Here is an 18022-nt window from a genome sequence, read left to right as displayed (position 1 = left end):
CTATAGGAACTAGCAAGAAAGTCAGCTGTAACTGTGGTTAAACTGTTGTAACAGCATTAGATAAACTGTGCTGATTCTTCATTAAAACACCCTTTGTTTGAAGCTACAACATAAGAGGCGATTCTTTTTGTTCAAAAGGAACTATCCACATGCTCTGTGCCTGTAACACTTCACATTGATTACAAAAAATTTAACAATGCAATCACTAACATACCCCACTAATGAGAAATTATGAGAAACTGTTCGATGCAGAACCTTCTGCATCAGTCAACTCTGATCGATAAGAAAGCTATCAATTTTGAAATTTAGATTTAATGCGTTTTCAAGAAGCTAATGAGAAAGGAGCAACTTAAAATAAATACCATCATTAAAACTGCAAACTGTTACAATGATATATTATAAACTTGTCCTAAATAAACCTAGTGCTTCAAAAATTTACCAGTGAATTCGTATTACAAAATATGTGAAAATACAATAGAATACCACAAAACAACGTCCTTTTTTTGGGGTCAACAATGACGCCAAGATGGTTCCGTCTTAACTTTTAAAATTGTTAATAGAACATATTGTAATATATAAGTTGCAATTTGGTTGAAATCTAGAGAACATCCCCACCAAAACTCAATCTTCTTCATTTCTCCTCTAAAACTAGTGCCAAACTTCCTGTCAAAGTTGGTATTTTCTTGAAGAGCTTTAAAATTTAGCCGTTACTTATTTTCTACTACTACATTTTGGCAGCAACTATTTATTGGTCTGTTATTGCAAAAAGTGCAATTTAACAATAAACCAGTTTGAAGGTCATTCTATGTCTTGAGGATACATACCATATATTTCTTTAAAAATAATCATACTTTTGTAAGCAATACTTTACAGTAGACACCTCAAATCTACCATAGATGTAAAACTTAAAACGAGAAAAATTTAGTCTCTAAATCTTTATACACATATTTATATTCGAGTTTCTATATATATTATATATATACACAAGCACAAGAGTATATATAAAATATATATAATCAGATTCAAAAAAGAACAAAAACTGGGCACTGTACATAAAATCTTTTTAAAACTCAAACAATAGAAAAACTTTAAACATTAAACAATTTTAATAAAAGTTTCTGTACAATGCTAAGCAGTTTTATTTACATATAGAAAATGTAATAGGAGTAGTGTTTGAAATTACAGAACTCCTTAAAATTTCAATGGCAGGTAATCTGGAAAAAATAACAGCATTCCATTCACAAATATTTTCAAGCAATAAATATGTATTTATAAATAGTGTAAATTTACATCAAGATTAGAAACAAAAATCACAAATCTGAAGTTTATTCCTTAGTCTATGTGCAACCCATTTATCTTTGTGACTTGGCTGTTAATTGTTTTAAATTTTATTTAGGAACCAAAAGTGTAACCGTCATGGTTTCAAAACAAGACAGAAAAACATAAAAGCAGTAAAAAATTTATATCACCTAACTCTTCACATTAAAAAAAAAAAAAAAGAAAAGAAAAAAAAAAAGAAAAAAAAAGTTGCCCAAAGAAAGACTTAAAATTTCTAACTACCTTACAAAGAAATGACCAGCTAAGCTAGTACTTTTTCCAAGGGAAATTCTGAAGGGGGAAAAATGGATGAAACCAACTCATCAGCCCAGAAACAGAGAAATACAAAAGAGGTGGTCTTCAAGTCAGTAGTCTGTATAATGTTGCCAGTTTTGTCAGATATATACAAAACATGGAATTATTTTTTTGAAGTACAGCTGGATGAGCTTTATTTGTTTTGAGTTCTGGAGTAGGAGGCAGTGCTCTCTCCTGTCCAGTTGGTTGACACTCCGCACTTGGAAGGTTGCATAGACACAGCTTTCAGCCAGCAGCCTTACGGGATAGCTACAAAAATCAGTGGTGCAGAACTGGGTCACTTCCTGAATATCAGAAAAGTTTTCATTTAATGTCCATGAAAAAATGTCAAGATGAGGAGGATGGCAATGGAGGAGCCTGAAAGAGAAAACATTAAATTACCTTTTCTACAACGGTGTAAAACTCTTGTGTTTAACCAAGACCTGCACAAACCATAACCATGAGAGTTTAAAGTCACACACACTATTCTTTTTACACTTCAGGACTCTTTTGAGTGAATACTGGCATTTTTTTCCACGTTACTCAAATACAATGTGTATTTTATGAACACTCTGCATTAAGATTTTGCCTGTACTGCAGACTGGAGTATGCTGTGGGGATGTCTGTGTTAATATGATGTGAGCAGCCACTACAAGTCCCACTGTGGCAGCAAAGAGCTGCATGTGGCTCAGTATAGATGTATCTTTATACACTCTAAAACAGGGATTCTCAACCTGTTTACCAATGGGGAGATGCTCCATTTGTGGCTCTCCAAAGCCCTTGTGGGCTTCCTCTTCCCTCCTCCCCTCTACCTGAACAGTAACATACCCCCCTGAGGTTAAGGTATCTGTGGAAAGGATCTCAGATTGGGGACAAAGTGCCTCAAGAGTGAGGTGTCTTGTTCCTGCCTGCCATCAGGAGACAAGGTCTAGAAGACACCTAACTGCTTCCCAGCATTGCACTTTGTGGCATTCCATCAAAGTACTGAGTCTTTGATGGCATTTCCTCCTCTTTTCCTGCTAATTAGTGGAACCCCTTCAAGAAGCTGCTCACAGTCTTTACAGACACTTTAGATCATACCAGAGCACCCAGCTATGGAACTCTAATGCTGGTTGATCCCTGTGTTTGCTCCTGGTACTTCACCCCAGTCTCTCTTTGGCCTATTGCACCTTTGCCAGTTGAGATTATCTTCATCCTGTGATTTACAACAAACCTTGACCCTCCTCTTACACCTGAGAGAGGTCACTTATACGTGACTCTTCCCAATTGCATCTGTATCCCCTTTAAAAGAAATGAATGGCACACCAATTTCATACAACAACAATTATCAATGTCCTTCAGGGCCCCAGCCTTAGGTTTTGGAGGGGAAAGGAGCTACTCACAGGCTGAGAACCCTTGTTCTAGGGACAGTATCATCACTGTTACCTATATAATGTATAAGCACAGACAACAAAATACCCCTCCCTCCCTCTCATCTCCATACAGAAACATTCTTCCCCATTTCCACTCAACTGGATGAAGTTTCTGAGAACAGGTGTTTATTTATATGCTTTTCTATAACAGACCATCACTTTGAAATTGCAGCATTTCACAGACTATAATGACAGTGACCTCCTAGAAGTGTGAACTGAAGTTCAACCAACCCAGGCTCTGCGGAACTAATGAAGAGAATTAAATTCAGAGGATATGGTCCCACACTCTCTCCAGCCTCTAACTGCTGAACCTCGAGGCCTTAACTCAGAAGGTCACAACTTGGCATGCTACCAATACATGAAATAACTAAATACACGTTTTCTGCAGCACCTGGAAATGAATCAAAAGGCACAGCCCTTACTGGGCTGTCGTATTAAATTCAACATGAAGTTCCCATAACACTTAATCCAGTGTTTGTCTCCTTCGACAGAAAGCCAAGGCTTATAAATACATCCAGCATCGCTTTCATCGTGGTTACAAAAAAAAGCCATCTTTGCCTGGAACAATGAAACCTGGGTGAAATGTTAGGACAGTTGTGCTGACACAGTTCAAAGCAGGAGGCTGGCATATATAGCACAGAGCTATAATGGCAAAGAGGCTTTTTGCTTTAAATTGAAATGCAAAGGAGGCCCCAAGCCAAGAGACAGAACTGTTTGAGAGCATCCACTTGCTAAGCAGAAGGACAGTGCTGATTTGGGAGGGGATGGGTGGGGAAGGGGAAGGAAGGGTCTGAGTGCATAGGATGCTCTGCTGCTATACTGACTTCATACCACAACCAATGTATTAGAGATGCTCTTGAACCTGGTGCTAGTTTCTCCAAGCTTCACTGTCCTGATTCTTCCCATCTCCATCTGATCCAGTTATGGTCTTCAGGTGATCTCTATTGGATTTTTAAAGCCACAACTTTATGAATTGTAACATCATACTTTTCCTGAAAACTCAGTGGTTATGTTCTGCAGTAAGTTACTGTAGTATTTCACACAATTCTGACTCTTCAGGTTTTGTTCTGCAAGTATCACATACAACCCAAACCTCCACTTGAATCAGAAAGTCCACGGCACTCATACAACGGAGCACCAAGACAGTCTACAACTGCTTTACAAATAATGTATTTATGCACCCACTTATTAATTTGACTTACTAATGTAAATTGATCATAGACTTGCATCAAGTCCTCCATTTTGTACTGTTCTAGCACCACAAAGTTTTCCAGGTTCGTGCTTATCTTTCGTGCACAGTCTTGGCAATGTACAACATAGGTCTTTCGAGAATTGCTCTCACTAGTGACAAAAAGCAGATCAAAGACTTCCACCTATTAGACAGGAAACAGAAAACCAAGCGTTACAATTTCATTTTTTCAAAAGTCAAAACCATGAAAACTGCATTTTCTTCCCGATTTACAACCTTACCCTGTGTATGCAAAGAGAAAAATTAGATTTGTTCAGGGAGAATCTATTCTCTTAAGGCTCGGGCAGAGAAGTGAAACAGTGTAAAACCACTAATATTACACTTAGAATGTCTGCATGAACAGCGCCACGGGAAAGCTTTGTGTCAATATTGACAAAGCAGGATTCATTTGCTGAAGAGGGGTTACTCAGTAAGGTGGGGATTTAAAACAATTATACCTATTATTCCTTTTTACTGTCTGCTAAAGAAGTTTGTTATTTATTTCCTTACTACTGAACCACACATGCTCATCCTGCCCAAGAGGCTCTGTCAGAGGAAAACTGATTTTCAGGGGGTAGGAAAATGTTACTTTCTTTTAAGCTTCATGAAAAGTATTATCCAATACTTTAAAGCAACTGTTCACGGGAAATAAAATTAAAAATTTCAGCCAAAAGGTATGTTCTGCAGAAAAAAAGGACTTAAATACTTTCTCTTCTGGGTGTGTTGTTGACTTCTGAAATGAAGACAGATACACCTTTAAAATGAAGCTCAGCAGATCAAATTTTATGCAGGAAGGGATAACAACATTTTATAATAACTGAGAATTGAAAATCGACCTAGTGAAAAACAATGTTGTGGAAGTACTGTGAGAGACCCTTCAGCAAAACACAGCCTCTCTAGAAAAACATCTGGGTGAGCTCCTGGAAGGCAGTGCTGCATCATAAAGATGTGCTTACAGCACAGAGCAGATGCTGCAGCTTAAAAGAAAACTTTAAACATCATCAACAACAAAAGACAGGGAAAAATGTAAATAAGTATTACAGGAGTAGATGAGCTCAACACATTTTTACTGACCTCACAAATGCTACAGTAATGAGCTGGCTCGTCCTTTGCTCGTCCGTGCCAGACAATCTCCTTTCCTGCAGCAATCAGAGCTTCCCTCAGTGTCTGACACTGTTTGAGAGTTCTTAACAGGCAGTACCTGCAACCAAAAGCAGTTGTGTGTTCAGTTCAACATTCAACTGTAGAACAAGACTTAAGCAGGCTTCAGTTTCTTCCAAGACCCTGTACTTGGACCTTGCTCTTCCTCTGGGATTTCAAAACCAGCTGCCTAGAAGGAATCATTGGACTCATGGCTTAGGGAGAAGTCAGACCTTGTGCTCAAGGATCTCTTTCAGGACTGCCCCATGCCCTGCAAACAGGCTGTGCCTTTCATTTTTGACTGAAACACATGAATGCTCTTTTAAGCACAATGAACAATGTGTTTTCAAAAGCAATCCACGTATTTTATTCTGAACCATAAATTTGTCAGCAAAAAGTCAGCTTGAACTGCCAAGTTCAACATAGCTGTTTACATTCTGTGTGACTATAGCCTGATCCAAAGGACTTTTAACATCCTAAAACCCCTGTTACTTCCTCAGCACTACTAAGCTTTATTATCCCAAATTTTCTGAAACTCCAAGTTCTGCCAGGAATCACTTTCCACAAAGTGGAAATAGAATCTATGAACATGTATCTTTTCCCATGCAAAAGGAAAAAAAACCAGGCAGGTTGGTATTAGGAAAAAAAAAATCAACACAAAAAATAATTCTAAAACTTATTTTATGACTGAAGAAAAGAACTGTTCAAATGTCAAATTAAAATCCAAAATTCCCTGTCATACCCCCTGTAAAGGCAAAAAAAATTAAATAATTTTATTGTCATAATTTTATACAGTTCTCTTCCTTACAAGAAAATGTAACTTGTTTCCTAGCATTTTATAAGCTACATATGTTCTTCAAAAAAGCAGGCAAAATAGGTCACCAGATTTCTAAATTACAATGTTATTTACAATAATTTTAGCTCTCAGCTATCCTATTTATTTGAGCTGCAGCCTTTGCAGCCTTTAATTTTCTCCTCCACAGGGTGGTTACATTACATGCTCATTAGATGCAGAAGGAAAATTGAAAAAAATTAAGGGTAAAAACAAACATTGGACAGGAAACAAAGTGCTCAAGAGTTCTTATCAAATGTTTTCAACTTGATCCTTTTCCAATTTTAAAGCCTGAAACATGTAACACATATATTCTCTATTTAAAAAAAACCACCACATTTCTTTCATGCGTTTCCAAGTAGTTAACAGAATCTCAAGATTTTGAAACACTCTCCTCTTGTTTTACACTCATACTGTTCATCTTCACTAAAAACAATGGCTTCACTATGGCTTCACTAACACCCTCACTGTAAGGATAACACAAAACTGAAGTGTGTTTCTCTGTGAAACATTTTCATATACCAAATTTCAAGAAAATTATACAGCTCATTAAGCTGTAACTCCTTCAACACTTTTCAAGTTTGATGTGAATGTGAGTTATGATGTTAAGGCCAACCACAGGTGATAGATTAAGTATTAATTCACTCGAGTGTTGGGTTATTGTGCTCCTGACAAGCTCAGTAACTTTGGAAAAGCATGCATTTATGCAGTACAGCCTGATTTCAAATAAACTTAAAAGCTACTATTCTTCTCTTCTGCTGTTACCTGGAAAAATCTTTGGGCATTCCAAAGAGCAACAGGAAGCACACCTGCACACTTGCCACCAATGTTCCCCACTCCTGACTTCCAAAGTCTTTTCAAAGTGTTATTTTCAAAGTATTTTCTATTGTTACAGTTGTGAAAAAGAACTGCCCAGAATGTAACCCACTTATAACACTATTGCAATGCTTGCCAAATTTGCAAACAAAGCAGAACACAACAGCTTGAAGGTGAACTTGCCCTCCTTGGATAAAATTCAGGTCCTTGTAAAATGGCACTAGAAAATGTAAATGTTAACTATTTCATGTGTTTAAGGATGGGAGAAAGGATGCAAACTATCACTGTGGAAACACAACAGAATTTCCTGAAGTTTGGGAAGCCTTAAGAAAGCCAAAAAGGTGCCCAGCAAAGTGACAGTGTGCAAGTTCAGTGGGGTCAGCTTTTAGTATTGCAGGCCTGTTTTTATTCTTGTACAGCGAGAATTCAGTTGGAAGAAAATCTAGACCATTCCCCTCTCAAATTCTCTGCAGGTATGGCATAAAGATATGAGTAAATCATGTCCAATCAAATTAGAATATTTAACAGAAGAGGATTTAAAAATGGACATAATCCTGATTTATTCTAGAAGGGCAGTGATAAACCCATTTGAATATTTAGATATTCAGTAAAACCTTTCAAAAGTGTGGAGACCATCCCAAAGGAAATGCAGAACTGACCTCTTTGTACCTTCCAGTAATAAATCTTCCCTGATACTGAAAAGTATTTCACCTAGCTTCATGATTTTGTGCAAAATAATTTCTCCCAAGTCACGTTCTTTTACATTTCTGAAACTATTTCTGTAATAGAACTTAGTATTTCAGTTACTTTGGAATTAAATTTTTAAGCCTTTATTACTATGTTCTCTCTACCTCTAAAATTCTTCTCTTCCTCAGATGCATTTATAAAAGTCCTTCTGGCTTCCATCTAAGAGATTTGCAGTTAATTTTTCTTTTCTTGAGGGTTGTCCTCCCTCAGCCAAGTTTTAAATCATTTTTTCTGCTGTGTTCCTGCTCACAATTCTACTGTTAAAATCAAATCTTTAAAAAACATCTCATGAGAAAGTCTCAGGTTTTGCTCTTTGACTTTTATCTAGCAAGACAGCACTGAACTGCACATTAACTAAAAATATAACGAGGCATCAAATTTCTTCCAAAAGCAAAGTCTCCTTCTATTCCTTTTTCCCTTCTGCCTCTCCATTTCTTTTCATCACTAATCTTGTTTCCAATATTTATCTCTATGCTCAAATTTTAGTTTATTGCCTATGCAGTGGTTACTCTCACACAACACAACCCACTAAGATGTATTTGTATTTATTTTTCAAATTGAATTAGAAGCTAGTTTTTATCCTTTTCCAAGAGCTCATCTTTTGTACTATGCTGATACCTAAGAAGCCTCAGAGACAGAAGTCCAAACCACCTGAACACTTTATGTATCTTTGACATGCTATTTTAGATAGACCTGTGCTTGGCAAAAAGGTGACAGCTGTGTCGCTTGTTTTTATTTCCTGATGACAAATGAAGCCAGCTATCCAAGATGAAATTCAACCAGCTCTATCAAAAATTACATTTTTTTCCAGCATTTTTATACACATGTATACACTCACATATATGTAGCACACAAATGTCTCTATTCTGTACCCAGAAAAATCCAGGTGCAGTGGACAACAGCTACTGGCCAGATGGTTTTTCCTGCAGACAAGGAGTCCACAGGAAAATGATGCAACTGCTTTCCTATCTGAAGGAAATTCATGAAGGTTTCTGCATTCCCAGTATGTTTACAAAACCAAGGTCAGACACCAGGCTGTGGTGCTACTGATTTCTAGGAACTGCTATTCCATAACTACAGGAGTGACCACAACAAAAAGTTATCTCAGGCTGCTGCTACTGGACATTACAAACCAGAGCTGATCATCCCCCTTTTCCCCTCTGCACCCACAGCAGGAACTTGAGATCTGGCTGACAACTGACCTGGATGGGGGTGGCTTAATCCAAGTAAACTGGAAATGGTTTCAGTAGATTGGAAAAAGCGAATGCAGGCACGCCCGAAGTTTCTATGTGCTCCTCAGCACCTCTGTTTATTTGTGATGTACACCTAAAATTTGAGTCTCTTGCTAGAAAAAGCTGAGCTGCTGTCAGCCAGCAAGACAATAGCAAACTACCATTTTGTCCTCTGTGTTTCTTCTTAACATTTTAAGTGATTCTCTTGGAGAAGGATGCTATGCTCAGTCACATTTTTCTCCTTTTAAACCCAAACCATGGCAAATGCAAGATGCAAGTGGCCAAAATATCAAAATCGTATTTTGTCAAGAACATTCCAGAACTCCTTTGAGCTTTACAATAGATGTCTGCTGGGCTTTATTCATATTTTACATAAATAAAGATAAAAGTGAAGCCTGTGGATTTGGTATTTTTAAATGGACTCTTTGGCTTCCTCCCACACTCTCCTGCATTTTCCCCTGTTTCTCATTTCTAACTATTTGGTTTCTCTTCTCCTTTTTATGACAGCTGGCATTGGGAATATGAGCACTAATTGCTTAATTGAAGGGGCAGGACTGCCAGGCCTTCAGCAAATACTCTCTTTACCCTAAGTATCAGTTCCTAGATTTTAGGAAAGTATTCACACACAAATACTACCCTATAATCAAGCTTTAGAGTGACTACAAACCTCCCTGTTGTCAACTTCCAACATTCTCAGTTCTTACAAATTTAACATTTCCCAATGCCACCCTTCTGCAACAGATGTTCAAGCCTAAATTAAATTCCTACTGTAAAAAGGTGTCACACTCAGATGTCACCAATAAATCCTACTGGGGGAAAAAAAGACACTCTTTTTCTTTGCCCTTTTTTTCACAAGTTAACTTACCCATCTTTTAAAGCCCATTTCAAGGCAAATAATAAAAGGATTCAATGCTTCTTGATTCAGTATGTTGGTGAGACTAAGAAGGGCTCAGAAATGCTTTGGTAGAGTCAGGCAAAGCAGAGAGTGTTGCTACCAAAGGATTCTCATGATGAGTAATATGCTTTGGAATTCATTCCCTCACTTTCTTTAAGACAAACCTATGTTATATGCTGAAATGTTCATTCATTCCTCAACCTCAGTATGGTGCTGCAATATGATTTACATTTGCTTGAAGATGCACCCTTTAAAGAAAATCACTACAGATGCTTGAAGCCTGGAATATTCCTGAATTTTGGAATATGCGTATGAGAAATGTCACTAAACTCAATTATCATTTTATACATCAATCAATTCATTGTTCACAAGAGCAAAGGGAAGGAGGCACTCAAATTCCTACTTGTCTTTATTTAAAAGATTTATACTGGATCTCCAAATGACAGCATGAGAACACTAACTATAGTTCTAGAAACGTAGAATTAAGTTACAAAGTTAGGCTGTAAAAATGACTGTATATTCCAATTCTAATATTTGGACTGATGACCTAATTTTCTTATTTGTGATGATAGGTACTCTGAACAGCTGCTGTGATCAAAGTCAACTCTTTCTGAATTAAAATTGCTGAATTAAGTTTATGGCACATTTAACTAAAAAGTTACTTAGATGATTCTAAAGCTATGCAACAATTAACATCACATAAAACATAATAAAGTTAGGGATACCTATAAAGGCTGTGTGCAAAAACCAGAATCTAAAGTAATTTTGGTTTGGTTCCCAGGAACTGAAAAGTCTTGCAAAGAATTATTTATAAATCAACCACTGGTTTATGTGTGAAGAGAAAAAGGGCACAGCAAATCTTCAAATAAACAAAACTTACTTTATCATTTCAAAAAGCTTTGGATCTGAGACCTTGATATTCCGAGCCATATTCCATGAAAGGTGAACCATGGGTACTATGGACTTCACGCTCTGCAGCTTATTCCACTCGTACCGTTCCACTGCCAACTTGTACTGACAGGCTGCACAAACACAGAGTTACAGAAGCAATTAGGTTAAGGAACAATTATCAACCAAGATCCCTCTGTTATAATAATAATTTATATCTTTCAGAGCTAAACTTCATTTTCAATGAGCCATTCATTCCAACTGCATTTCCATTCTTTAAAATGTCTTTTTAAAAAAACTGTATTTATGGTGCTGAAAGAACACACAATACCAGAGCAGCAACAAATACCTGTGAAGACAAGTTACTGACAAGTATTCCATTTCTTTGTGGAACAGGGAACAGTATTTAAAAAATGGTTCATTAGTAAACTTTCAAATATTCCAGATTAAAAAAAAAATTCCAGATTTGAAATGTCTGCATCTCACTCTATTCACAATTTATCATGATTTTACACTGCTATGGTATATAATCTCTACTTGAGAGAAGAAGTGAGTCAGACTTTTTCATTAAGCAGCCTACTCACTCCACCCTTCTTTTAAAAATGTTTTATAAAATTTACTGTCACTGAACATGAGAGGTCTATCAGTCAATCACACAAACCTAGAGATACACTCTTTATTGCACCATATAAAGACACATTTTAAACTACTCAGGAAAACAGAAGCTTTTTTGGAAGTACATTATCTTCAAATGCATGAGAGACTCTTGTTTTAGCTGTGGAATTTCCTTCCACACTCACAGACAAAAATTCTCCAAGACCATGGCTCAAAACTAAAGGCTTCTAGAGCAGTAGGTCTGAGAAACCTAACACTCCTTTATGAACTAAATTTTGCAACTGTTTGCATTTTCCGATGCTCTCGCCAAACTGTCCCACCAATATCAGAGGACTAGTCCTTAAATTCATATGAAAGCCATAGTGAAGCTTGCTGGGTAGTACAAATTTTGGGAGAAAAAGTTAAGAAATGGCCTAAGAAGACAGTGAATTAATATACACATTTTGTTTTTACAAGCCCATTCAAAGCAAAAGTGCCAAGACTGAATTTTTGCAGCTTTCTCTTCCTCTTACAATGGAATTATTTGAAGTTTCAACACATCATATTTTAAAAATACAGCCCACTGGGGTTTTTTATGTAGTAAAGCGTAACAAGTTAGTAAGAACTGGCAGGTTCAGTGCCATGTGCAGTATAATATTACCTACACACAGCTCAGCACAGGCATTGCTCACACATACCTGTGAGAGGGCCAACGTTCCATGCGATGTTGTTGCACCAACCAATAGCCTGAACCCAGTGAACAGTGCCAGCATTTATCCACACCAAATCCCCTGGTCTTTGAATAAATCTATAAACTGGGACATTGGCTTCATACAAATCTTCCAAGTTTGGCCACCAAGATCCCATTAGGAAATTCATATTGTTCCTGAAACAAGAGGAAAGATGAAGTCTTCAGCATTTACCAATGGACACATTAGTGGCAGATACTTCAATGCAACTGCCTGTAAAAAATGACCATCACCATAAATGTTTTCTGCAGCTAATGAGTGACCCACAAAGAGCAGCCAAAATGAAAGTGTCATGTACAAAAATTCCTGATCATAATTCCACATTTCATATCCATCAATACATTAGAACACCTACCCATCCATCTGCCCATGTGAAGTCAGTTTAGAGCTTCCAGTTAAGTTCTATTTTCCTTTAAGTTTCCCAGTATTTTATGGATGCTGAGGCAGACAGACCCTTGGTCAGCTCTAGTGTGGCACTGGTGCCCAATGCAGTGTTCTTTCATCACTCACTGATCTGCTGCACAGACCACACCAGCTCCCAAGGATGTTTTCTGTTTTGAACATGTACTCACACTGTCTGTGCATGCATGTGAAGCTTGCCCATACAACAAGCAACCTCTTGGCAACATTTTAACTGTGATCCATGGGTCTGTGCTCTCAGCCAAGAAATGCTGACCCCTCCTGAGCAGCATGGAAAAACTCCATAATCCGTATGGATTTCCTAACTATGAACTCTTCCCCTCTGGTTATGCAAAATCCACACTCCTCTTCCATCCTTATCCCAATATTATACTGTTTTTATACTGCACCAAGAAAAGATTATTTGCAATGCAGTTTTCAAAGACAATTAAGTGCCTCTGCAGAAGCACTGTAGATATTCTGTGAGGTTACCAAGCTCTCAGTTCCTCTGTCAGCCTCAGAAGAGCAGTGACATGTGAGTAAAAAGGCCTGTTGTGCCAGAGATATGGCAATTCCATCAGTGGAAATTACATTTTTAAGATGGCTTATCTTTCTAAGGGTGGATGAAATAAGAACAGCTGTCAGTAGACAGGCAGAAAATACAGAGACACTGAGATGAATTTGCAGAGCTCTGGAAAAGTTCTGAAGTCAAGAGCTTAATCCAGTTTCAACTGGGTAAGAAAAACCTTCTCCCATACAATCAACCTCAGAGTCTCCTGCCTGAAAATAGGCATGATTAGGGAATACAATGATGCTCCCTCTTTTTCATGTGTGTCCATGTACAAACAAGTATTGCTCTGTCTGTTTTTAAAGCAACCACTCTACACAAGACACAGAACAGAAATCCTAATCTTACAGCTGTAGTTCCCCAGTGCTCAGGACAGCTCAGCTTTTCCAGGGAGTTACAAATACGTAAATCTAAGCCAAGCCTGCCATGATGCCTCCTGGGGTCTGAGCAAATTATGCTTTCCCTCTAAATACAACAAGAAAACATGCCAAAATACCAGTGACTCTGTATTTGCTTCTGTCAAGAGAATTCTGCTTTCTGTTTTTGTTATAGACAATCCAAGTTTCTGTACATTGTACAAATGTGGTATTTTCTATGAACTCTAGATTTTGCATTTTGACCTACTTCAGAAGAGGCTTTTCTGACTACATGGAAAACCCATAAAATAATGCCCCCTTAGAACACCCTCAGTAGTTTCCCCCCTCAGGTCTGAGAAAGGCACAAAAAATATGGTAAAACACAAAAATAGCACGTTCAGCTTACTTTTCACAGAAGTCATTCATGACACCCCAATAGCTTTCAGGGACAACAAACCATTCACAGTCACCTGGACCAATATTTATATTTACTGAGCAAAAGTTGTTATTTTCTTGATGACCTGAAATTTAAGAGAAAAGTAAACACACTTTACGTAAGGCCTTTCTATCAAAACAATGCCATGAAATGCAAAACCACAATTACTAAAAAAACTTAAACCACAGTTCAAGTATTTTTATATATTTTATATGACACTTCCATACACTATTTAGGTGCCTCACACAGCTAAGCTACCAGTGACATGAGAATTCTGCTTCTGTTCATTTGTGGAAAACAGAAAGTTGGAACCACTAATCTTGGGGATCTGACCAATATTTCAGCAATTCCCTTCCTGTAGAGATAAATACTTCAAAAGCTCAGATTTTGGGTTTCATGGTATCTCCTGACAGTCCTGGTCAGGCGCAAAAATTTTGTGACTTCAGGCACTGAACAGACAAGGAGTACAAAAATCTTTCTGGAAGAGATTTCAAAATCCATGTAGAAATGCCCAGTATTTTATCTTATTTTGACAGCAGGAAAACTGAGCCATAATCCCTAATGGAATTTTATGAAGTTGTACTTCAGAAAAAAACAGACCCTGAAATTTAGTCCAGATTCCTCAAGTCTCAGTCCAGGGCCCCAACACAACATGATTCATCATAGAGGGTTGAGTCCAGTTCTCAGACAGTAAAAATCTACGAAAGTGGAAGTTACTGATTTCTATGATTGCACCAGACTCACTTGGGAAGCTTCTAAAAACTTCCAAGGTATGTAAAAATACAAATACTGTCCACATCTATAAACCCAACCTTCTTCATCTCCTTAAAGAATCCAGTATTGCATGCAAGAGGTCAGCAGGGCAATTCCCTAGCACTGCAGGAATCAGCAATTTCCACTATAAGCACTTTGTGCACGCAGCGTTCAGTTAAGTGAGAAATATAAAAATACTGAATATGTAGATTTATCAAGTTTAGGCACGCTGTAAGATATAGGAAATCTGCAGTGCAGTTAAATCCAACACCCCACAGTAGAACCTGATTGTTTCATGCAGATTATACTCACCTGGTGTCCTGCTACCTGGAACCTTCATGTAGAGCTGCACTGTGTTCATGCCCAGGATGGTATGACCAACATGGCTTAGAAGATTTCCTGCTGATACCACACGTACAAAAGCAGGAAGTTTTGTCAGTTCATGGAGTTGCAACTTCCACCTGCAGCAAAATAGCAAATTGACAAACTGTGAATCCCTGAAACTCTTAGAAGAGTTTGGGAAACAAACATTCTCAGAAAGTTGTTAGCATAGGTTCATAGGTATCTGTGTTACTCTTTCAATTTTAAAATATTTCCAAATACAATCACAAATCTCACAGGCTAGTTGAGGGGAAACCTAATTTTGTAGCCAAAGCTGAAAACTACAGATCAGAAGATCTGGCATCTCTCTGGGATCCTACAAGAACTATTTCAAGTATCAAAATCCAATTCCCTATGAGCCTCAGTTTAGTTATGCTTAGGTTCATTTGAAGTCTCTCTCCCAATGGCTTGTTCAGAGGAATCGTTTATTAGCAACTAGCTTGTACCTACAAATGGAATTTCTTTTCTAGAAAAATGGCATCAATATCTAAAATTCTGTAACAACCTCTAATCACATCCACAGATGTACACACTGATCTTCTAGTGACTGCCACAGAAGATGTCATCATCTTAAGTGGTCCTTACTGCCCAAACACCATAAACTTTTCCTCTCTAATGACTGAAGTAGACCAGAATTTTTCTACTGCAGCTGGTGGGACTGACAGACTAGACATGCTGGATCTTTGATGGAAACATGTATTAACTAGAGATTGAACCAAATAATTATTGCTGGACCATAAAAAAACACTTTCAGAGTATTTTTAATGTTTTCTAAACTACCTTCATCTACTCACAGAAGGATATATATAGTTTAAATAATACTCAATTTTTATTTTTTGAGGCTCTTGAGTGGTATCATGGCTCACCCACAGGTAAGCACTGGTCTGGTCTTTGCTACGTATTTTGAACCTTGTTACTGGATAAAGAAGCAAGAGTTATGAAAAGGTGGAAACAGATGACAGTATGAATGAAAAAAAACATGAATAACAAAAATTCAGACAAACAAAAAAGAAAGAAAAAACCTTTAATCTTAGAACTTCTATGCAAAGACTAAAAAACTTGGTATTGTCAGAAGTAATAAAGTAGTAAGCAAACAATTTTAAGCCTCACAATGAAACGAAGGCAATGGATTAGAGAAGGAGGACTAGAAAGAATGGTTTCTGATGGATGTTTAAACTCATTTCTGGAAAAACAAAAATCCTGCAAAGAGAAGTTTGAAAAGATATTTTAGCATGTGGACGACTCGTAACAACAGTTTGAAAACCAAAGGTAACCACTCCATTGTGGAAATGGGGTGTGCAACTGGAATTTATCAACAGACTGACTGATGTCTGAGAATACTACAATGAATTTCCTGAAGGATTATCATCATGTAGAGTCCCACTGTGAGCAGGAGAAACTGTAATCAACTTACTTCTTGTCATCTGACAGGTCAATGTTGGTCCCAAACTTGATTGTTTTAAAAGGTCCTCTTCTCCTCCTCCCAGAGCTGCAAATATAAAAATGTATCAGGCACATGTGAAAAGGGAATGATGTAAAATTGCACATATAACCAACTACAGAATTTAAATACAGTTATACCACACTTACTTATCAGAAGATGTGGATTCATTATCTGAGTGGTCCTTGTGGTGACTCTTCTTCTCGTTTTCCTCCTATAAAATGCAATTTTGAAATGTTTTTACATAATACATACACACACACATATAAAAGAATATATAAAATATATAGGTATGAAGTGGTAACACAGATATAATACATTTGTTTCAAGATATCGACACAATTTTTGAAATATCTGTATCTGTGACTTTGTGTCAACATTTCTTCATTGTGAAGAAAATAAAAAAAGTTAGTCAAATGCATTGAAAAGAAAATTCTTCATGGCTGCAGATTCCATGACACTCAGGCCAGAACAACAGAAAATGTCTACACTTTAAATATTTCTGCTGGCCTGCATTCAAGTTGGAAATGAGTATGTTGGTTTGCTCCATTATGAGGGTGACCTGGAATCCAGTATTAAGGAATTCTGTTAACTTTTTCAGATAAGAACATCTACCTCCCTTCAAAGTCAAGCAGGTATCCTGACAGGAAACTAGGATGACTAATATTTGTAAAACTAATTTAATAAATTCGATTATATAAAATCTTTTGAATTTTTCATAGTCATATGCTATTTTAGCACTAGCAGTAGCTGAGACCATGACTAGTGGAAAAAATCCAACCAATATTAAATGATGCAATTTTATCTTTTTTAGCAGACTGTGCTCAAAACCCTATTCTAAAGACTTCTATTTTGGCAAGTATATGGACACAGAAGGAAAAAGAAAAGAGACAAAAAGGAAGAAGGAACTGTCTGGAGTCTATCCAAAGATCTCTGGCTTTGAATGGGATTGTTGTTAAATCTCAAAGTGCCCTGTGTACCTGAGAAAGTCTTATTCATCCTTTGAATGAAGGACAAAGAGAAACAAAAAGGAACCTAGTGATGATGGATTTATCAAATGCTGCAAGACGTGTTAGAAAAGCAATGTAATAGCTGTAAGAGGAATAAAGGAAAAAGATCGCTTAGGGCAAGCCAAGAGAACTGTGGCTATAGAAAGAAGAAATAAAGCTTTCATTTAAACACTGAAAAGTCACCTAAGGACAGGTCAGAGCAGTGTTAGGCAAAGGACACATGTACAGTGTCTTTCTAATTTCCAGGGGAAAAATGAAAACCATCACTCTTAAAAATTATTTTATGTATTGCATTTTTACCACCAGTTTGTAACAGTGGGGGGAAAAAAAGAAATCAGAAAACCCTGCAGGACACATTGTGGTGCAAATCCAAAGCGGAGGCTTTCAGTGGTATGTGATCAATTATGTACATTTTTAAATGTATCTATTTATATCTATATATAGATATAGACAGATATAGATATATATTATGTTCCAGTGATGTAATGCTCTCCAGCCCCTCTGGAATGACATACAAGAATACAGCACTGGTGC

At 37.2% G+C, this 18022-nt stretch overlaps 1 protein-coding gene across 9 annotated transcripts in view; it reads right to left on the bottom strand.

Moving 5' to 3' along the window:
* Positions 1–292: 292 nt before the first annotated feature.
* KDM6A (lysine demethylase 6A) overlaps positions 293–18022 on the bottom strand; it is a 151722-nt gene continuing 133992 nt past the window's right edge. For 5 of the 9 annotated variants that reach the window (XM_082278261.1, XM_082278264.1, XM_082278263.1 and 2 more), the window contains 10 exons: positions 16628–16692; positions 16452–16526; positions 14969–15117; positions 13874–13988; positions 12094–12281; positions 10794–10935; positions 5326–5452; positions 4226–4396; positions 3886–3964; positions 293–1989 (listed from right to left, as the gene is read on the bottom strand). In XM_082278261.1, the coding sequence (XP_082134387.1) occupies positions 3908–3964; positions 4226–4396; positions 5326–5452; positions 10794–10935; positions 12094–12281; positions 13874–13988; positions 14969–15117; positions 16452–16526; positions 16628–16692 (1089 nt within the window). In that variant the 3' untranslated portion in view covers positions 293–1989; positions 3886–3907. The remainder of the gene's footprint in view (positions 1990–3885; positions 3965–4225; positions 4397–5325; positions 5453–10793; positions 10936–12093; positions 12282–13873; positions 13989–14968; positions 15118–16451; positions 16527–16627; positions 16693–18022) is intronic. The other 4 variants (XM_082278262.1, XM_082278266.1, XM_082278265.1 and 1 more) reach the window with 1 other exon arrangement.

The sequence above is a fragment of the Coloeus monedula genome, assembly GCF_965178545.1.
Source record: "Coloeus monedula genome assembly, chromosome: 3".
Lineage (NCBI taxonomy): Eukaryota > Metazoa > Chordata > Aves > Passeriformes > Corvidae > Coloeus > Coloeus monedula.
The sequence above is the reverse complement of the archived record's forward strand: the minus strand, read 5'-3'. Positions and strand labels throughout refer to the sequence as shown.